This window comes from Lotus japonicus, chromosome 6 (assembly GCF_012489685.1).
Source record: "Lotus japonicus ecotype B-129 chromosome 6, LjGifu_v1.2".
In the NCBI taxonomy this organism is placed as follows: domain Eukaryota; kingdom Viridiplantae; phylum Streptophyta; class Magnoliopsida; order Fabales; family Fabaceae; genus Lotus; species Lotus japonicus.
In genome coordinates this window covers 59,169,137-59,191,968 of record NC_080046.1, presented here as the reverse complement: position 1 = coordinate 59,191,968, position 22,832 = coordinate 59,169,137, and the positions used below count along the sequence as shown (strand labels likewise).

Here is a 22,832-nt window from a genome sequence, read left to right as displayed (position 1 = left end):
CACTCTTGACTCTACAATCAGGAACCTGCCTTCAGTAAAACCTAGTACAGTCAAAGGTACAATTTTGTCCCTTGTCTGGGCTCAGAATTACTTCTTTATTTTTATCTTTTAAAGAAAATATATTGATTTAATTCTGTTTTGATACAATTAACTTGTTTTGAAAATTAGAGTTTAATGTTTAGCAGTTAGTTCTAAAATTAATTGTACAGCCCGTCAAATAAAAAATTAATTGTACAGTTTTTATGTGTAGAACACAATTTTTGGTGGACTAAATTGCTATATATTTTTTTGGATTAAATTATTTTATTCTTTAACTTTGTTGCTTAAAATGGTTGAACTAATAAGGATAAAATACATAATTTAATTTGAAAAAAAATATAAACAAACAAGTATTGAGGGTATAGTTTAATTTTTATGCACCGACGGTGTAAAGTTTTTTACACCGTCAACTAATCAGATTTTAAGGATGTGAGAAAAAAAATTTATTTAACTTCATTAACTGGCTTGACACACCCTTGAAATCTGATTGGATAAATTTAACACCGTTGGTGCATCATCCTTTTTCTCTTGAGTGTATAGTATGAGTAATTTTAAATTTAGATATAATCTAAGAGAAAAAGTTTGATGCACGGACGGCGTAAAATACCGTCAACCAATCAGACTTCAATGATGGTCAAAAACTCAAAATCATCGACACAAATTTAAAATAGTTGCTTAATCAGACTCTTCAAGCTTGTCACAAATCAGGGCATAATATTGTTTCATTTAATTCTTTTAGACGAAAAATGAGATATAGCTTCCTATTTTGGTGTTATAATTTTTTCCTTCTATAAAAGTTTAAAGTAGTAAATCAGTAACTTTAGAATAAAACAATTATAAAAAATGATTACTTCTATAAAGTGCGTTAACAAATCTGAACTGTTTGTTTTATCAAATATGTTTTTTATTTTTATTTGGTGGCTTTTAGGATAAAAAATTAATGGGTCTTTCGCACATGAAAAACCAAAATTACCTATTGTAGCATGTCATCTTAACATGTTAGAGAAAAAAAAATACAAATATCCACCATTACTAGAAAATCCCTCATCTAGGTGAATTCCAGCATACTACAACTTTAATGGATTCCATGGATGCTTATGGATTTTCCTTTAACAATCTCTAGTCTAATGTGGTTCTTTTATTCGCCTTATCTTTTGTGTTCTTGATCCTGGCATAAATTTTTTTATTCTTGGTGTTTGATTTTAGAACGAAAATTAGCTTCTTCAGATGTGCGTAGAGTGAAGAACGGATCAACCTCATCAAAGATTTAGAGCGTAAGGAGACTGAGTATATGAGATTGAAAAGACACAAAATTTGTGTCGATGATTTTGAGCTTTTGACCATCATTGAAAGGGGGGGCCTTTTGTTCTGACCTCCCCAAAGGCCCCCTTTCAATGATGGTCAAAAGCTCAAAATCATCGACACAAATTTTGTGTCTTTTCAATCTCATATACTCAGTCTCCTTACGCTCTAAATCTTTGATGAGGTTGATCCGTTCTTCACTCTACGCACATCTGAAGAAGCTAATTTTCGTTCTAAAATCAAACACCAAGAATAAAAAAATTTATGCCAGGATCAAGAACACAAAAGATAAGGCGAATAAAAGAACCACATTAGACTAGAGATTGTTAAAGGAAAATCCATAAGCATCCATGGAATCCATTAAAGTTGTAGTATGCTGGAATTCACCTAGATGAGGGATTTTCTAGTAATGGTGGATATTTGTATTTTTTTTCTCTAACATGTTAAGATGACCTGCTAAGGTAATTTTGGTTTTTCATGTGCGAAAGACCCATTAATTTTTTATCCTAAAAGCCACCAAATAAAAATCATATTTGATAAAATAAACAGTTCAGATTTGTTAACGCAATTTATAGAAGTAATCATTTTTTATAATTGTTTTATTCTAAAGTTACTGATTTACTTTTAATTTACTAGTTTGGGGTTTGGCAAACAGAAAGTACTTAAATTAAAAAAAAAAACAAATTGCTCATTGATTAGATGACAAGGCATAGAGTTAAAGAATACTCTGGCACCAGACTACTCCACCTTCACATGTGCCCAACTAATTACTAGTTTTTATGAACCAAAACTTATAGGAACCCCATTGTGTGAAAAGATTATTTTAGTAATGTTAAAAAAATATCCTTTAACTCTAACTTTAACTACACCATTTATTTATTTTTGTTTTCTGCCATCATGCATCAAAGGAGGGATGAAATCTTTTTGTAGAATCTTTTTCCCCCACTGAGTGCTTCTTTAGACTAACTTATCTTTAAAAATGATTTCCAATACACCAAACGTGGGTCATAAGGGTGGCAAAAATAACATGATTTGTTCCAAACTCCTACAAACTTCCAACCTGGGTATATTTCTTTTCTCCTTAATCAAACGCTACCCTGTTTTTTTTTTTTTTTCTTGACCAGTATTCGCACAACCGTTGTCGTGAGACTAATCATTCACCCCACATCAAAGCACTAAGGGACAATTTTTTCCATCCCAATAGTTACAAAACTAAATGTTATATTTATTGATATATTTGTGGCCATTTTCATGGTCATTTTCCAAATCAAAAAAATCTTTTTGGCCATTGTTGTGAAAATAATTCTCTGCAATTAACATGATTATTTATTTGAATTAAAATAATTAGGAAACTCATAAAAAATAATCGCTTTACCTTTCATTGAATCAGCGTTACTTGAAGTGCCTCCAGGCTCCCGCCGAAGTTTTCTTGGGACATCCCCATGTCCAGGACCAGATTTAATGATATCGGTACGATTATGAAAATGAATCATATCAGTTTGATTGGTTAGATGATTAATCTCACCTTAATTTTTCCTTTGATTTTCACCATGAGCAGGATGATTGCTTAGTACTCTTTTCCCTTTGTTGTGAAAATAATTCTCTGCAATTAACATGATTAGTTATTTTAATTAAAATAATATGGAAACTCATAATAGTCAGGCGCTTTACCTTTCATTGAATCAAGGTTACTTGAAGTGCCTCCAGCCAAAGTTTTCTCTGAGGCATTCCTATGTCCAGGATCAAATTTAATGATATCGGTACGATTGTGAAAATGAATCATATCAGTTTGATTGATAAGATGAAATCTCACCTTGATTTTTCCTTTGATTTTCACCATAATCAGGAGGATTGCTTAGTACTCTTTCTCCGGAGAGACTGTGATCTCCTCTCTTTTCAACATTTGCTTTAGCCAAAGCTAGAAGGCGATTCATCTTTGAATCGAAAAGCGACTGATTAATCGCACCTTGATTTTGCCTTTGATTTTCACCATGAGCAGGATGATTGCTTAGTACTCTTTCCCCAGAGAGATGTCCTCTCTTTTCAACATTTTCTTTAGCAAAATCTAGAAGGTAATTCATCGTTGAAATGAAAAGCAACACTCTGGAGAAAGTTCATACCGAATGGATTATCATGTGTGAAGTGAGGAACTATACATGTGCTTACCTCTATTTATATCTAGCTCGAGGGAGCGGATCGAATGTATCTGAAAATACAATAAATTTAATCAATGAATTTGACGTATTTAATAAATTTATTTATGATTAAAAATTGAATTTAATAAAAAATAAATGTCGCAATTAATAGTATGAATTTGAATTCATATTCGGCATTGAATTCAGACTTACCTTTAGTAATATAAATGTAAGTGTAACTGTTGTAAATAGACTATTAAAAAGAGTTAAATTAGTGCAAAAATATTTATATTATATTTCTATAATGCTTGCTGATGCAATATTTTGTTTGGCAAGAAGCCATGGTGCAAGTTTCATTAACAAATGCCTATAAATGATAAAGTGGGGTCAACCAACTTAGCCCGCCAAGTGGGATGAGCTGAGTTGGGTGGTGCAACTCACCAATCGTTTGCCCCACTCAACACAACAACTTGGCGGGATAAGATGGGTCGACTTATCGAGCAATTTCTATTTCTTACTAATGTTTTTTTAGTGTTCTAGGCAAGTTTGTCCGAGTCAACCCGCTGAAAACGAGTTTTTTAATGCTTTATGTCATATTACTATTTTTGTATTGTATGGTAAACCAACTTTCCAACCCACCTTAAGCAGGGGTGGGTTGGTATCTCAATACATTCTTGTTGGTTGGTCAAGTCTCATCGCTTTAGACAGGTTGAAAGTACGACAAGGCGTATTAGCTTACCTTGTCACCCTATGTCAAACTTTGAATATCTCTTCCTAATATTAATTAGATAATTTTCAACTTGTATTTTTTTTTTACAAAATAAATGTCTTACTGCTAAGTCAAGAGGTAACGTATAGGGTTAAATATGTTTTTTATCATCCTAAAATAGCGAATTATTGATTTTAATCGCCCTTTAATTTTGTCATTGAATTTACTACCCATTACCCAATTTATGTAAATGGTAAGGTTTTGGAATCCATTTTAGTGATGATGTGGTGTATTTTGTGGCGGTTTTAACGACCACTAATGCACGAAAACTGTCACAATGTATGTTAGTAGCGGTTCAAACCCCACAAATAAAAACATCGCAGCAAAATGCATACTAAAATGGATAAAGAGACCAAAACCTAGTCACTTTTTCATAAATGGGGACAAAAAATACTAAAGAGGACTAAAAAATAATAATTCACTGGGAATAAAAACATATTTAACCCTAACATATATATATTAAGTTATTAACTATTAATCATCTTTTTTTGAACTCAACTATTAATCATCTTAGTTGTAGGCCAAATATTGTAAACTTTAATTTGATGCGCTGATAGTATAATTTTTTTACATGGGCATCCATTCATACCACATTAACTTAAATAATTACATCACTTATTAAATGATGTGATTATGTGAGTTTTTATTTAGAAAACAATAATAAATGATTTGAAATTTAAAAAGATTAATATTCAGAATTGTGAATCATTTAATTAATAAAAGGACCTATTATATTGATATTCAAAATTAAGGATTAATTGTGATGAAATTATAGTTCATGGTGTTTATTTGCAAAACCGTTAAAGTTTAAGGTGATTTCATACCTTTTTTCCTTTAATTTAATCTATATATATATGAAAATAAGGTTTTTTTCTAGAAGACCTATGCCACATGTCCCCTCCTAACTAATTCATTTTCCCTCCAAAACAAAAAACTCATTTCCACTTTTTTTTGCCACATTAATTGCTATGTTCAATAATACCTATATGACTACATACACACTAAATTAATAATTTTGAAAAAAAGTTTATAAAAATAGAAACGTAAAAAAAATTGAAACCGATAACTTCAGTTATTTTATTTTTTGTTACACTTACAAGTAAATTTTTTTTTTAAGAATAAAACATCAGTATTACTTTTTTTTTGTTGAAAATAACATCAGTATTACTTATTACTTATGAAAACTATCAAGGTCAGGATATTGGTTATTTTTCTAAAAAAAGGATATTAGTTCAAAATCATATTATTTTCATCTCCTCCAAATTTTTGAAAAAATGATAACAACATGAACATCTCTAACTGTATTTCATTTCATCCATTATTAAAAATTCCTTATTATTAGATTTAAAATATTCGAAAATTATCAATTCTAATTAAAACTAAATTTTATTTTCATTTTTTATTTTTTATTTTCGCTTATATTCTTTTTTAAGATGTATCGAGTATCAAAAAAAGATTATATTACAAAGTTGAAAATATGATTCATAAAAATAAATGGAATCCTTTTTATTTTAATTAATAATATAGTAAATACTTATAATAAATATTTTAATTATTTCAAATAAAAATAAATATTGGACCGATCCCTGAAGGGTGTAATTTATCTTTTCGATGTACCAAAAAAATTGGATTTTTTATTTTTATTTTTCTAAAATACTTTTTACTTATTTTTCGTTGATATCGTGGTTAAAATGATTTTAAAAGATAAATTAAATTATTTAATAAATTCGAATTTCCTTGATTATAGTAATTGTTTAAAATCTAATTGATATATTTTTTTTATAGGTAAAAGTTAGTTGTTAGTAAATTAGTACAAATTTATACTGATTATAAAATGAGTATGATGAGCAAATGAATATTTGAAAATCAAATAAATATTGGTTTTTTTAAATTTTCAGCATCATTTTTTTTTTGAAGTTATCGAAAATTTTCCAATAGAATAAATATTTCATATTTATATTTATTCTACTCATCTTTACTAAAATTTTATTTATTATAATTGAAATTAATGACTTTAATAATTTCCTTAAATTAAAGAATATAATTAATTATCTTTTTGAAATTTAAATTTTAAAAACATTGATGCTCAAGAATTGATGATTTTCTGAACAATAATATAATTTGTAATAAATAACGAAAAACTTAATTAGATTAGAGAAGGTTAATAAATATATTTCCTTATTTTCATTGGCAACAATTTCAGCACCATTTCCTGCGTACCTCCTTGACAATAAGGCAAGGACTTTCATTTTCTTCCTTTTTTTTTTCATCATATACTTCTTCCTCCCATCTTTGGAATTTCTTATGAAAAAAAAATCATCTTTTTTTCCTCCATGTGTCTACTCCATGGTAAGTATTTTCAACATTTTTCCATATTTCCCATACTCCTCTTTCCTCCCTTTCATTTTTCTATTTCTCATTTCATTATTCGATTTCATACTAAAGAACTTTCACCTTCAATTTTTCTTTCATCTGGAACAACTCTATAGAAAAATAATTTGTCAATCATGTGTAAGGTAATGATTTTTATCTTAATCCAAAAATAATTAATTTTACTATAAATACCTGCGCATTGGTTAGAATTCATTTGCTTTTTCGGAGACATTTTTCACATTATTTTTTTAGTCTATAGCATTCTCTTTCACCTGTTCTTTGTGACATCGTGCTTATCTTATTTTGATTTTTTGTTTTCAGGGTTTTATTTCCATTTTTATTTTATAATTCTCTACCGCCACTGTTTGATCGCAATATCGTAAGTTTATTATTGGCTGTGTTATCCTATTATTCACTCTTTTTTATTTGTTGTGTCCAGTGGTCAATTTCATGTTTCATGCTCCCCCTTATTTACTCATTCTTCCATTTTTGATTCATCATTATATATTGTTCCACCCCTTTTTTTAAATCGAAATCCTTCAATTTCTCTACTTAGATTGATAAAGTGGATTTTTTTTCCTCCATCATCCTTGGTAGGCAGTGGTTACCATAGGTATGAGCGAAGAGCTGAAGACAAAAAAGGAGAAAGAGCTAACAGTATTAGTCACGTGAGATTTTATTCAAAAATAAGAGAAGTCTTTAGATATAAATAATTTTTGTAAATTCTCTATTATTTTTTGTTTATTTATTCTGATGATTTTTTTCCTGTGATTTGATTTGAGTTTTATTAGAGCTGAGGTTTTCATTTTGTTGTTACATATTGATTTCTCTTTGAAATTAACAATTTGATTATTTTTGCATGTGCGTTTTATTTATTTATTAACTATTTTGGTGTTAATCATCCTGAATTTTTTTTCCTTTATGCTTTATTTTTATTAGTTTTTTAACACAGACATGTCATGCCACGCCATTCTTATGTTTCGTATACAATATGCTCGGCCTATTAAGCATTTTCCTATTGTTATTATAAATACAAACAATGATGAGAAACTATTAGCAAATTAATAATGAATCAAATATTAATAATTTAACATGTATTAAAAATTAAAAATACCGATTTAATGTATATACAAAAAACTTCTATAAAAGCATAAAACTTATAAAAAAACTTATATAATGAATCGAATGTTCTTTAGTAGTTTTAATTATTTTTTTCCTTATTTGCGCGAAAAAAATATAATGTGTAACAAGAGATGAGTATATACAATATTACTGTAAGAAAACAATAGATACAGGACTTTTGGGTAACAATATATATAATATGATAACAATACTTATTCAATTATTTTTTATGATTAAAAAAAATTATTTTTTTAAATAGTAGAAAATTATAACTTCAATTAAGTTTTTTTTTTAAAAAAAACTGAATATGAAATATTATTAGAGAAAAAAACTCTTCATGAGAACAACCCTCTCATGAATAAGGAAAACAACAGAATCCAAACCAGAACGGCGAAACAAAACAATTCCCCCTCAAATGCCTATACTTAATGTTTGTTAAAATACTATGTCATATATATATATATATATATAAATTAATAATGTATGGGGTGGGTTGGGTAACCACTATTTTTTTGGGTAATTACCCATGCCTAATCGTATACCCATCTAGCGGGTTTTCACCCTACTCATTCTATCACATTGACTCAAACACAGACGATGTTAATGTACTCATTGACCAATTCTTTGTTAAATGAATCAGTTTACAAGATAATTGTAAAATTAAAAAACTACAATGAAGTATGTAAAATAAATCCCTAAAATTTATTCGTTTCATACTAGAGTAGGAACTGGATTTAGTTGTTAATCTATCTTAGATTTAAACATTGAATTACATAGAAAATAAAATCACGACCTCAATATTATAACTTCTACCTTTCAAAAAAACAAAAATTCTATCTTTATTCATTTAAAAAAAATTATACTCCCCATAAATTTTATTTTAGAACTTTTTAATTTAAAATTCAAGTGAATTATAAAAAGAATCTGAGTTGAAAATTTAAGTGACTTTAAGTTTTTTTATTTAAAAAATCTCAATTTTTCCAAATTTAAATAAGTAAAAATTTATGGTAGATTAATACACAATGTTCACTATTAAGAACATCTAATTAAAACAATTGTTAAGATATATTTACTAAAAAATAAAAAATATAATACTACACAAAATTTACATTTTAAATAACAAAAGTCACCCCGTGCAGGGCACGGGTAATTCCACTAGTTAATTTTAAAATGTACTTCTTATGTGGCAAACAACTATTGAATATTTGTGTAAAGAAACTTTACACTGTCAATGCATCAAAATTAAAATTTATTTTAAGCAACCGTAAAATTATAATTGGAGATTCACATAAAAAGCTGGGGCAGAGGAGGGGGTAGGCCATCCAATTAACTAAGTAATGCATCAAAACCTCAAATAAGAACTTAACTGACGCCAAACAAATCCTTGTGACCTACACAAGAGGTGTACTTACAAAAAATGCATTCATTACAAAACCATTCTTTTAGGATTGAATGCAGCTAATCTTAAAAGTATATAGACTTCAGCATAGCTCCAAAAATTATGATATATTCATCAACTTTCTTCGTCTACAAGAATATTCGAATCATTGCCAATTCCAAGGTCTATAAGAGATGACATGTCATTATCAAGCAGCAGGGGTAATGGAGAGCCCTGTAAATTCAAAGACATGTAACAAAATCAAGAAACCACCATTTTTTAGAGGTACAGAAATAATGTTCACTATACTCTTCCATAGTTCCTCTATCTAAGAAAATTTCTTCAGTGGGAAATAAATAGATATGAGTAATCTACCTAGTTATAGTCCTCCCTCACTAATTCCTCCACAAGAAGTTTGTTTTTCCAGCATACCAGTATGAAAAAATTTGTATTAATCACATAAAGTGATTTTTAAGATTGTAGAAAGGTTGTTGCTTCACTATAGTAAAATGAAATTTGAATCAGGCAAACATGATAATAAATGGCACATTTTATTCTTAGCAGAAACTAACCTCTTCTTGAAGAAATAGTTTAAGCTTCATGGACTTCAGCTTAAAAAAGCTTTCACACAGAAATTTCAGTTTACCAACCTGAGAAAAACAATGTGATCAGAAAGGTTTTTAAATTATTCACAGACTGAATATTACTAAAAAAAAGTACTGAAGTTCTACTGTAGTTGTAGCTGGCAGCTTCTTTGTCAAGGGTGGCTTCTCACCCATGGATGCTCCAACACACTTTAGAGTGATAGCTGCATTAATTTCTATATCAAGTTAATACAGCTATTGCAATTTCAGAAAAAGAAGCCGATGCACAAAATTTACATCCAGAGTCCATACACAATAATCCTGAGCTGATCGTTTGTGGGCCAGTGGCTCCAGTTGAAGAAGGCTTTTCATCTTCAATTCCATAAAAACTCTTTAGCTCGGAAAACCTGTAATGAAGAGTATCAGCACATTCACAAAACATATTCATCATGAGAAATTGCTCGATGCTCCAATCCAGATCAGTTTCAATTTTTCAACATTAATTTTCCAACATTCATGTCTGTCTCATGGTGCACTAGAGAGGAAAAAGTGTATACTGCAACTGGAGATGAGAAGTTCAAGGACACCTTTCAAAATAGTTGTCTCCTTTTTCTTTTATATTTTTAATAATATAGGTATTTGTAGTTTAGATTCTTCCAGTGTTTATACTTGTAAACTATTCAAGTTCAGAGCTGGAGCTTCCTTAGGGAAGACCCCAGCTCCATGGGGCATGGCAGGTAAAATATATTTGAAAACAATGTGGACTAAAATATTTAAATACTCTATCTGCATATTAAATATGTACTCGTATAGACTATTTAGCTCATGTATGCTGCTTAATACGTGAATTCAAAAGAAAAAATAACACTGTAAAAACTGCTAATTCTCCGAGGTGGGTGAGTTTCTTCCTAGGCCTCTCATTTTATCTTATTTCCTACTTGCAGTAGTCTTTAAAATTCACCTTATCTGTCTTAAAGTTTGAAGTTAAAGATTTTATCATCATTTTAATCTCTAGTTAATTTCTATTTCTTAATATAGTATCAAATCTTTTGAAATTATGTTCGACTTATAATTTCTAGACTTTGGCCTCAGAAGGTTACTAGAAAATGTCAGTACCTTCAAAATATTAGAGCCTGGAGTTAGCAAGTTGGGCCAGAAAATAGTAAATTAAGTTCCTTTGGCATATTTCTGGTAAATCCTTCTTTCAGTTTCTAACCTATTCTCCTTAACCATTCATACATAGTCACTCCCAATCAAAATCCAGAGTTACGGATTTCTCAATAACATCTTCATCCAGCTTTCTCTAGCCATCATAACACATATAATGAACACTGATCATAGAACAAAGATTCCAACAACCACAAACTCGCATGAACTTTTACCTGGGATGTTGTTTGATTTCTCCAGGACTGGCATGCAATCTTGACATCACAAGACGAACATACCTGCATAAAATACAATATTAAACACTTACAAGGCATGAAACTTCAATTATACCAACAACCCAAAGACAAGTATGATTGAAAACACATGTTATCTAATGTATAAAGATAGATAAAATACAAAAGGGTTTAATGGCCAGTCCTTCAAGAGGAAATAACAACAGAAGTTTTACTTCATAACAGTGAATGCTAGAAATAGGTTGGATTATTTTACACAACAATCCTTGACTCAAGAAGGAAGAAGCACATTTGCACACAATGTTAAAAAAGGCCATTCATCACAATGGAATGACAAAGAAAGGAATGGAATTTCATTGCAAAATGGTACAAAAGCCAATATTCCAATGCGGAAACTTTAGTTCAAATAAAGCATATACCAAACATCAAAACTAAATCATTGGAAAAAAATAGGAGCAAGACATCAATTAAAATGATTGATACAATAAAATCAAGAATACTACTAAATCAATACAAGGTAAAATGCCTCAGACAATACACAGATATTGTTATTATGAATTATGTTTCAGTTGCCAAAAGTATATATATAAAGCACAAAAATTTAGAATAATATACCTAATCTCAGAGTCCTTCCTTTCACGAGGGGTAACCTGAACGGTTAATTAGATGTGAAAACATTACATTTGGTAAAAGAGTGTACAACAGACACAAATATGCAACAGAGATCTTCATTATACCTCACTCCCATTCAATATCTGAATTTTGGCTAATCGAGCAATCAAAACAAATCTTGGAATTCCACCTCTCGTTGAATCAGTTATTGGGTTTCCAGATAGCCTGATATCCTTTTTTTGTAATTGAAGATTAAAGATAAATAATTAGGATAGAAGATAGCTATTATTCTTAAAAATATGCACAAGCAAATAAAACAGTAAAAAGAGAAACATAGAAAGAGGAAATATTAAGGGAAACAAAGGAAAGAATAGTCCATGTAGTGATATAGAAATAAAATTTGCAATAAACAGATTAATTTCTTTCTCAAAGTAAGCTTATAAAGGCCCTTTGCTTAAGCATATGTAGCATGCAGCATAACAGACCCAAGAAACGTCGTACAAAAAAGATCAATTTCTTTCTCAAATTAAACTTGTAACGAAGCAGAGTGCAGTAAAGAATAAATACTTGCGACTGTCTGCGTGTGACTGTGTGAGAAGTGTTATAAACATTTTTTTTTGGGGGGGGGGGGGGAGGAGATTAGGAAGATTTGCTTTGCTTCTATGTCTATGTAGTATGTACTAATTCCTGGTTACTCTTTTTCTTGTCACACATTAAAAGGTCATCCAGCTGTCTTCCCCTGTAGTTCACTATTCTTTAATATAAAGTAGAGTACAGTAAAAAGTTATTCATAGCCCATTCATAACTGACTTTCTTTTTCATTGGTATAGGAGCCATAACCTTCTCTAAGAACTGGGTTCTTAATTCAATCTCTAAACCAGAAGATGAACCTCATGCAGACATTAAGGTTGGGCAAAAATGGCAATATGAGTTCTAGTGTGAGTAATTAAGTAGAATATATACCTGAGAAATTATACAAGAACCAGGAGAGGTAATATAAAAAAAAAAATTATATGAAGAAATGGGAGACATGCACACAAATACTTAGGCAAGTGTAGCTCTCAATAAATTTGAATTATCTTCTAAATTGGATTATTGATACAACAGTGCATGGTCCTAGATCCATTCATAAAAGATACAGTACTGAATCCATGCCATGCTAAGTCAAGAATTAAAATAAAATATGTAAGCATAATAGATACTTCACAGTATAAACCTCACCACCAAGTTAGGAAATGAGTTTAATGAATCAACCGAGGCCAGATCACTAATGTTGTTGTCACCTGAATGGAGAAAGGAAGAAGTCAGCTGAGATCTGCAATCCACATCTCATTGCAGTGTGGAGATCATTTCAAGAGGAATAGTATTACTATTATATTACCCAATAGAAGACAGCGCAAATTTTGAAAAGGCTTGCAGCACTTAACTTCCGATTCATACAGCGAATAATTATCGGGATAAAAGAGAGAACTCAAACAATTCTTGTTCAAATAAAGCTGCTCCAAACTGAAACAAAACATACCAGCAACGAAAATTTATCAAATCAACAGACTTAAAAACCAAATCTAACCAAAAGCAGAGGCATTTTTTTAGGGAAGGAAATTCAGAAATGGGAAGAGAACTGAATATTAAGGCCAGTTCTAAAATTCAACTACAACTTCCAGTGATACAGCCTATGATTTTAACCACATCTCACTTTAATCACACACCTTCACAATCATGCTGAAGTGGTTAGCTAAAATGTTAAGTTGTTAGATTAAGTAATCAGTGGTAATTTTCGGTATGATCAACATGAAAGCAGATTTGATTATTGAAGTAAGAGGCTAAAAGTTAAAATGGCATCAGCCTAAACTGGAGTCAAGATTGTGTTGTAGAACTAGATAAGAGTTTTTCCTTTACCAACCATCTTAGCTGAGAAAGCTTCATGATTTCTTTCCATTCAGCTATACAATTGTCTTCCAAATTCAACAGCCGCAAAGAATCAAATCCTTGAACCATAGAGGATGTCATAGGCTGAAGAGAAAAGGAAAATTAGAAGGCTTAAATATGTTTGTAATTTATTTTATAGAGCTGATAAGAAGTTGGAGAGAAACATTAAATTAAATATAAAAGAGAAAACCTACATACAGACCTAAACTATTGATAAAGTTCCAATATTTTTAATGTCAAAACAGAAAGTGTAGCAGATCCAAGTCAGGGCCAGAAAAGGAAAAGTGCATTCAACAAAGCATCCCATTACCATTACACAAATATCACTGCAACAGCTACCATAAAATTAAAAACAAACGTTAACCACATAAAAAACATCTTTGTTAGCTTCCCTCTAATTACATACATTTTTTTTTAACCCTTTAGCTCCCATTACCTAATACCTATAAAACAGCATATCTTTGAGTCGAAAGGGAAACGTAAAGGCTGAAAAGTGGTGAAAAGTGAAGATTATATCCACAATGCTATTCCCTATTTATTTTAGGCTTACATGTACTACTTTCATTTGGGGAAATTATGTGGTATGGTGGACCAGGATGGTTTTTTTTTTAATTATTATACTTTATTTAGGATGGAAGAGGGGGGGAGGTCAATTGACCGGATGCGGGATGCCCCATATTGAACAACGAAAATTCAGGTTCTGAGTTACTTAAATTAAAAGGTAGTGGTGGTTTACTATGTTAATCAAACTGCTATCTAAGTTAGCCCCTAATACGATATTTAACAACCATGTTGAAGCAAAGACAACATACCAGTATTCTGCTTATATTGTTTCCCATAATATGTAGCTCTTCGATTGCCATCAGTGGTTGTCTAAGCAATTCAACCTGTCCAGTAAAAAAAGCAATATTTAGCAATTCCTAATTAAAAACATTGGGGAAATCTAAGCAAGCGACAACAGTTGACGAAAGACAAAAAGGAACCTGCTCCCAATCTACACCAGTATTATTTAAAACCAGAACACGGATGCTTTTCAGTAATGGAAGCTCAGATTTATATGGTGTCATTAAGTTGTAAGATAAGTTGAGAGTCCCCAGAGCAGGTAACTGTTCACAAATTGTCCCAACATCCTGCAAATAGGTTAATCAAGAAGAGTCTAAATGGCAATGCTGACAATTAATCACTGACATGATAGTTGGCCATGCAGAGTGGTTTCTGTAGCACTATCAGAATAGTAACAAAGAAAGAAGAAAAAGTCACTAGGAGTAGATAAGTGAGGAGGGCTAAGGTAGTTTACAGAAGGCCACAGGACACTCAATCAATGTCACAAATGTACCCAAAAAAATAAATAAATCAAATGATCTCCCAATATAATGTGATATAAATAACTGAATCCTGGTTCTAATAACGATAATGGAATTATTAAAAAATAAAGGAGAAATTCATAATACAGGAATCCCAACCAAAAAAGCTGTTTGAGATTAGCAAAAGATAAAGATCTGCTCTGCAATTTTAATAAATCAAGGTTACGCGTAAGATTTGTGTGGCACGTTAAAAATAAGCAGATTCAAAGATGCAGTAGTGGCCAAGATAGAACAGTCCACAAAGACATACCTTCCACTCCGAGAGCAGGTTCCCAGACAGGTCAAGTGCTTTTATATCTATTAATAAACAAAAAGTGTGTCTTCAGCACATAGATTTTGTAAAAAAAAGAAGATTCCAAAGGAAGTAATTACCTATGTTCAAATTGCCTTATACAGATGGCAGCAGATATCAAAGGAACAAAGTTTCCAATTATAACTTCAGGTAGAAGCAGCTAAGCTCAAAAAATATAAATAAAAACTTCAGGCAAAAGCATCCAATTCATAATACTAAACTTCATCCCCAACAAAAATATACCATACTACTGGATCGATGTTTCATTTCTTTTTATATAAACAAAGAAATAAGGGTGTTCTGGAATCAAGCTCACTTGGCACTGTCGTATTAATATGACATGGATCCCCTGGGGAACTAATGCCCATAAATGACAATGATATGGCGGTTAACTCCTCAAATCGACTAAGCTTGTCATGAATTTGATTTTGACCCAAAAATTGAACAGATACTCGCTTGTTGCTAGTTGAAAGGACATACATTTCATCTGAAAAAACAAAAAAGAGGAAAATCATGGATTATGCTCAAGGTTGTCAGAGTAACATGCCTAACAAAATTTTATAGAACATTATGAAAAAAGTTTGTACAGGATAGCAAATAACTTCTTAATTGTAAACTGAATAGTGAATATAAATTGGTCCTGAGGCTTCATGTTAAATCAATGTCTAAGACAGGAAATAGAAACTTCAATAGGTAGTAGGATTACACAGTTCAAAATAACCATTGAATAATACCCAAGTTGTACATTTCTTAGAGGTTTCTCTACCACTATTGTCTCTCTACTTTGCATTTGCCCATTAAAAACTTCTTTATTCTATTCAGGGTCCTCATTTAGATTGAGATTTCCACTTTCAAACAAGTTTGAGTAACAGAATTGATAGAGAATTACAGCCCCTTTTGCATTTGATCAAATCTTATCAATTCTTTAGCAAATTCATACAGAGATTGGGTTTTAGACTCTTCTAGTGAATCAATCTTCCTAACTCACTTTCCTAATCGAAAATGCATTCTTGACAAACCCATTTAGAAATACCAAGTTTTCTCAATCAAATTTCCTTAAACAGTAAAAATAGTGTTCTCAAAAAGCATACTTTACACACTTATTTATATGATTTTGATGATAATTTGTGACTGAACAATTTAACTACAAATGAATGAAAAAGTCAGAGACAAACCTTCTTCATCCTTGGTAGAATGACTTCGATATCTAGTTTCAAGAGCTTCGAGCAATGAAATCCCTTGGTTAAGATTCTGGGCACGAACAAACGATGCTGATTTTTCAGACTTAGCATGAAAGTACCTGACACCATTGATGGATCCATCATGTTTGCCTTCACCATTGTCCCATTCAACTCCGACCCAGATGTCTGAATAGCCTTCTACTGGCCCTACATACTTCACTGTGCCAATTCTCCGTGAATCACCAGATGCATGCACTCGTTGGCCGACCCGGAATTCTTGCCTTGGCTTTGGGGAATCCTGCATTGCAACAGCGAGAGGGAGGTGGAGGAGTCAGGGGAATTGGGAACGGCGGTGGTGTGAGTGGTGGTGGAGAGAGAGACAGAGAGGGGGGAGGTTGAAACGGTGAGAGGGAGGGATAGTAGAAGACAGGGGAGTGGGGTTCGGGGGGTCAAACGATATTAGTGTAGAATAGAAGGACTGTTATGTGATTTGGGAAAAAATTGGCTAAGCAGGTAACCCTTCCCAAGTATCCTTCTATCACCACTACCAGCGGAACCGAGGGGGCAGAAGAGGATCCAAATCCGGTAGAATAGAAGACATTAAAATGATGGATTATTTAATCCAACATATTACATGATGAATAAGACCTTATACGATAGTGATATACGTTAAAAAAAAAGATAGTGATTTAAAAGTTAGTTGAAATTATTTAATCAATCACCACAACTACCATCACCATGCACCCTTCACCACCTGCACAACTCTATTGCCACCACCAACCACCACTACAGCGACCACCACTACAACCGCCACCACTACCGCCATAAATACCACCTTTCGCCACCGCCACGGTCGTTGTCACCACCAGCACTGTTCGCCACTACCATTGCTGTCACCACCACCATACAACACTACCACTATTGTCACTACCACGGTCACCGCAAACTTCACCACCCCCGTCATAGTCGCCTTGACCACCCTCCACCACCTTTATCGCGACTACCACCACCACTACATCGCAACCACCCACCTCTTCATTGCCGCCACCACCACTACCGGCACAACACCACCCTTACCATTGTCACCACCACCTCCATTTCTACCACCACCAACCACCACCACCACTCTTCACCAAACATATGACTGTTTCAATTTTAACAATATGATAAGTTTTACATTGTATGATCAAATAGTATGTGGTATTGAAATTTTATCATTCTAATACCCATGCGTAAGAAATCAAAGCATGGTGAACGACCACATTTTTCCATGTAAATTTTTTAAATAAATAAATTAAATAATAGGTTTAATTACATTTTTGGTACTCACAGTTTATACTGTGGATAATTTGTGTCCTCCTAATTTTTTTGAGTTAATAATGTCTCTACTTTTAAAATTAAGCAAAATTGTATCTTTCAATTTTTATATACATTAAATCTTCATTTTCATTTTAAATATACGATTTTGACGTATGATACAATTTCAAGTGAAAAAAAATACTAGTGGCAACTTCAGGTTTTTTAGGGTAAAGAATAGATTTAAAGAGTGAGAAATTGGGATTTCTGAATTTCCAATTGAAAGTTAATATTTTGATTACAAATGATTAAATTGATTTGATTTCTAATGACTTTTCTCTTTTTGAAAGGTGACGATTTTTCTTAAAAAATAAAATTTGAGAGTTTTACTTTTAGCTAAAGTGGTAAGTTGTAAGAGTTGGTGGACATATGCGTTGGGGAGAGGGAGGTCCAGGGATCAACTCTGGAGAACTGTAATTTATCTTTTTGATGTAAAAAAAAAATAATACTAATAAATAAGAATCTGCAATAATTAAAAAGTTTATGGACTGAATTTGTTTAAATAATTATTAGGGACCAAAATCACATATGCTCAAAACCAGGTGACTAAAAGTGAAATTAAGCCTAAATAACATTTAATTTAACTATTTAAGGTGGCTGCTACGGTGAAACAGCGCAATCGGTGCTCAACGCTGAACTGAGGTATAGGGTTTGAGTGTTCAATCTTCATCGTCTTTCTCTTCTCCGTTGCGAATGTTACTGTATTTCATCGTGACCTTCTCTAATTTCTGTATCTACATTCAATCACAGGCTCCGATTCATCATTCACCATCACATTGCGCAATTTCACCATCGTTGAATCAATCTAACCATCACCTCAAACAACGACAACAATGTCAAGGGAACCTGCTCAAATTCCCACAAGCTTTGGCCACGAGTTGAGGGCTTGTCTCCGTTGCCGCCTCGTCAAAACCTACGATCAGGTAGATTTCTTTCTCATCATTCCCTCGTTTTTTGTTGGTTTTCCATAAACCCTAAACAGTTGTTATTGTATTTTGGTTTCACAGTTTAGAGATTCAGGTTGTGAGAATTGTCAGTTCTTTAAGATGGAAGAAGATCATGAGCGGATTGCGGATTGCACTACCCCCAATTTCAATGGGTTTGTTTGTTACTGTGTTATCAAATTGAAACCCCCTTTGAATTTCTCCGTTCTTATTTTGTTGTTGATTTTTTGCTACAGGATTATTTCAGTCATGGATCCTAGTCGGAGCTGGGCTGCGCGTTGGTTGCGAATTGGTATTTTTCTTCTAGCTTCTGTTAGTTGTTAGTTGTGCTCATTGTAGTTGTCATTGCCTTGGCTGTTGCTAATAAGGAATCAAAACAAATGGGGTTCAGAGGGATATATTGTTTCAATTTGTATCTTGCATTACTAATTTGCTATGCTGATTTCCCTTATATTCGGGTGGATAATGGATATCATGTTGCTACTTTGTCATATATTCTCCTTTCCTCCTTCAATAAATTTGTCTAGTGTTATGGGAAAGGGGAAAGGAAAATAAAAGAAAAAGCCATAAGTATCAATTCATGCAAATATTTGATCATTCGGAATAGTTTCTTTCCAAAGAACCAGCTAAATTACATGCCATCTGAGTGAACTATTTGAAGAGTAAAAGAAAACAAAGATAAATTTTTGTAAATTGAATTTCTATTTTGATTGAAATCTTGTACTGTGGTTCACTTGTTGAAATTTAGATTTTCCTTAAATATTTTGCAGGAAAATTTGCTCCTGGTGTTTACACTCTGGCTGTCTCAGAGGCTCTCCCGGAAGAGATGCAGGTTTGTATTTTTCTGTTAGTGTGACTTAGATTTCAGCATATATTACTATTGTTGTTAAATAGTGATTTTGTTTTCCTGAATTCATAAGTATATCTCTTCTAGTATAGGATTTGACAAATAATCATTTGAGCTGGGCTGGGGGACACAGCTTAATTAAGCGCTAATGTAACATCTTATTTGGGAATCTTATTGCAATGAGGTTAATAGAACTTATAAACATATATGTAAAAGGAATGACAAGCACAATTGAGGGTGGGGGGGACCAGAATGTGAGTTGGTGACCGATCATGGTGGGCAGGAATTAAAAAAGCATGCAAAATGTCACCAATGATGATGGAGAAGGAATGGCTGCCAAAACAGAGCCCGTAAACATGGTCAGACAACCTAAGGTGCCTGAGAGTGCCTCTAGAATAATAAATTGTGCTGAAGGAGAAAGGAGATTTAAGAGATGAATATTATGATGCCTGATGGCTGGTAAAATAAATACATACACTGTAAAGCACAGTGGAAAAACATGAATAGCTATAAAGAGGTAACATAGCCTTGGATAAAGATTAGAATCACTTAATCACAAGTTGAAATTCCAGATATTAGTTTTGTTGTGAGTCACATCCTCTATTCATGATTACATCCTGTGTTTCTTTTGCTGTGAGACATCCTCTATCCGTCCCTCATTTTGTCTCTTTTTGCTGTTAATATTGATATCTTTGGTACCACCTATCTCAATGAAATCTAACATAACAGAGTACCTCGGCCCCAGTCTCTATTTGACTAGTTAAATATGCCGAGATTGATGATGTTGATTGTGTGTCAATATCTGACTTTAATTATGTGTTATGCATGTTCTCTCCCCCCCCACCATCTTCAGTGTAGCCACACTTCACTACTATTTGCATCGTCACTACTACTTATTTTTCTTTTGTATCTTCATATTTTGCATTTAAATAAATTTTGTTTTTGACACTTCATTCATTTAATTGCTTTTGCAGGCTATATGCGAAGAGGAGCGTGTGCAATATGCCCCTCCCAAACGTTAGTGAAGCACATGAATATTGGCTCTGTGATATCTTTAACAAATTCAGAATGGAGTCTGTATTTATGTGGGTTTAATGTAGCTGTTGTGTACAAATACATTCTCTAAGTGCCTTGTTAAGCAGATGATAGTTTAGTGTGTACTTGGGGAGGTATCATGAATCAAGCATTATATACTGATGTTTTTGTCACCAATGTGTTCTTAGAAAAATCTTCTTACTCAAGGTAAATTACCAAGCTGCTCTCCTTTTGGTCATGCTAGATTTTCTTATTCATTTTTTATTTATAGACATCACAAACTAGTCAGTTTGTTTATGGGTTACAGGCTCTTCAAACGGCTGTTTGGCTTATTGCGTTTTTGTATCAGAACATGTTTAAGAACTAGTTTAGATGCAAACCAAAGAGCATTTATTGGAGTTTAGATAGTGTTTTCTTTAGTAGATAAACTCCAATACTCCGAAAGTAAATTTTAATAAGTAAGCTTTTCTGTGTTTTCCACCTTGAATCATGAAAGCTGTTAGTCAGTCTCCTTAGGTTAGTGCCAAGGTAAACTAGCCCTCTGCAGTTGTGTAAACGAAGTCTGTCATTCTTCCTGGACATTTTGATATTTGAGTTCAAACTTATTAACGTTACTTTTTTTTTGGTCATAGGTGTTTTTGAGGATACTATTTGTATTATTTATTTTATTCTCTATTTAGGTATGTCGATTAACACACTAATGAGAATTTTAAAGTTATCATATTATATTGGATTAGTAGAAATCGCGAGACTTACGCAGTGTTAATATAATATTTTCTTATTAAGTTGTCATATGATCATAGGCACATTTGGTATTTCAATTTTTTTATGCCAAGTTATAGAAACTTTTGGTGAATCTCGTTAAACAACTTGAATGATTGTCGGTGCTATTTGTTGGTAACAACACACTCCGCATGAAAATTGTGCTTCTCGACCAACATTCCAAATTCTCTATAGTTAAATACATAAGTGTATGATATTTACATCTAGTGTGATTTCTTGCATTATTAAGACAAAATTTGTCAACAATGACAAAAATGTCAACATTACATATACCAAAATAGTCAGAGAATAGAACATCTTCAATTAGGCGTAACATATACGCGCGCGCGAAATACTCTGGCTTCAAAGCGTTATGAACACGATCTTGCAATTTTTAAAATTATGATTTAGACAATTCATCTCCAACCGGCCTCCATTAAAGTCCTTCTCATATGGAGTCTGTTGCATTAAATTTTGTACAAGTGGTGCCCCGCGACTCAATGCTACCCCAACAACTGCTTAGCCATCAATCCTTAAGCCAACCTGCAAAGCAACGTCTTGTACAATGATAATGCACTCACCCACAAGCATATGTAAGTGTAAGAATATCTTAAACTACAATTAGCTTATAAAGTCCAACAATATGAAGGTGTGGTCGTACAATCTCTGAATTAATTTGTCCATGATTAATCATTCTTTCGGCAGTCATTTGTTAGACCTTTATAAAAAAACTCACTTAGTAAATAAATACAAAACTAATGAACTAACTTCAAGATAACGACAATTCTTACAATTGACCAAATATTGAGAAGTGAAGTAATGAAGTGGTGAGAAGTGAAGTAATGAAGTGGTGAAATGTTGAGTGTGTGAGGAGGTATTTATATGAACGTCTGCCGCCCTATGAAGCTTATGAGAGGAACTCGCCTAGTTCGAGGTGCCTTCAAGTTGTCGCTTGGTTTGACAAGATTTTTGCCTAGGTTGTCCCCTACACCCGCAACATGCCTCCCCTTGACCAATCTAACCAACATAACTCATATGGTAAGGAGCGAGTTCCAACCTGTCACCTGCCCACCCGCAACAACATTTGACTTAACCTGAAAATAATTTTCTTTTTTTTTGACAGTTTCCACAATCTGAGACGACTTTCACCAACATCGCCGCCACAGTAACCTAACACGACAAAATATTTTATATTTTACTTTTTCTGGAAAATTATTCTTTTTATATTATTATAAAAAAAGTAAAAACCATGAAGCACCCTAGTTGGGACCTTAATTTAATTAATAAGAAACAATCAATATTGAATAATGAAGTAATGATGAGAGTGATTGTTAATTAAAATGGAAAATAAAGGAGGGAATAGCATGAGTAAGGTGAGGTGATTCACTTGATTGGAAATGAGTAGAAA

At 32.4% G+C, this 22,832-nt stretch overlaps 2 protein-coding genes across 2 annotated transcripts; one reads left to right on the top strand and one right to left on the bottom strand.

Moving 5' to 3' along the window:
• Nucleotides 1-8,916: 8,916 nt before the first annotated feature.
• LOC130725949 (tubulin-folding cofactor E) lies at nt 8,917-16,913 on the bottom strand. The gene is made up of 15 exons (XM_057577145.1): nt 16,475-16,913; nt 15,616-15,786; nt 15,258-15,304; nt 14,627-14,773; nt 14,456-14,530; nt 13,618-13,727; nt 13,096-13,220; nt 12,936-12,997; nt 11,840-11,947; nt 11,718-11,752; nt 11,085-11,147; nt 10,015-10,109; nt 9,850-9,926; nt 9,691-9,768; nt 8,917-9,352 (listed from the first exon to the last, which is right to left on the bottom strand). Exons 1-15 carry the CDS (start codon nt 16,782-16,784, stop codon nt 9,254-9,256), a joined length of 1,602 nt encoding a protein of 533 aa, XP_057433128.1. The 5' UTR covers nt 16,785-16,913; the 3' UTR covers nt 8,917-9,253.
• Nucleotides 16,914-18,388: 1,475 nt separating this feature from the next.
• LOC130726558 (transcription elongation factor SPT4 homolog 1) lies at nt 18,389-20,900 on the top strand. Its single transcript, XM_057577842.1, has 6 exons — nt 18,389-18,478; nt 18,587-18,759; nt 18,844-18,935; nt 19,017-19,072; nt 19,551-19,612; nt 20,602-20,900. Exons 2-6 carry the CDS (start codon nt 18,670-18,672, stop codon nt 20,647-20,649), a joined length of 348 nt encoding a protein of 115 aa, XP_057433825.1. The 5' UTR covers nt 18,389-18,478; nt 18,587-18,669; the 3' UTR covers nt 20,650-20,900.
• The last annotated feature ends 1,932 nt before the right edge of the window (nt 20,901-22,832 follow it).

Coding starts and splice junctions, on each gene's coding strand:
- LOC130725949 (XM_057577145.1), bottom strand. CDS start 16,784: ATGCAGGATTCCCCAAAGCCAAGGCAAGAATTCCGGGTCGGCCAACGA. Junction 15,305..15,615: donor TATTAATACGACAGTGCCAA/GTGAGCTTGATT, acceptor GTTTATTAATAG/ATATAAAAGCACTTGACCTG. Junction 14,531..14,626: donor CTGGTGTAGATTGGGAGCAG/GTTCCTTTTTGT, acceptor TTTACTGGACAG/GTTGAATTGCTTAGACAACC.
- LOC130726558 (XM_057577842.1), top strand. CDS start 18,670: ATGTCAAGGGAACCTGCTCAAATTCCCACAAGCTTTGGCCACGAGTTG. Junction 18,760..18,843: donor TCGTCAAAACCTACGATCAG/GTAGATTTCTTT, acceptor TTGGTTTCACAG/TTTAGAGATTCAGGTTGTGA. Junction 18,936..19,016: donor ACTACCCCCAATTTCAATGG/GTTTGTTTGTTA, acceptor TTTTTGCTACAG/GATTATTTCAGTCATGGATC.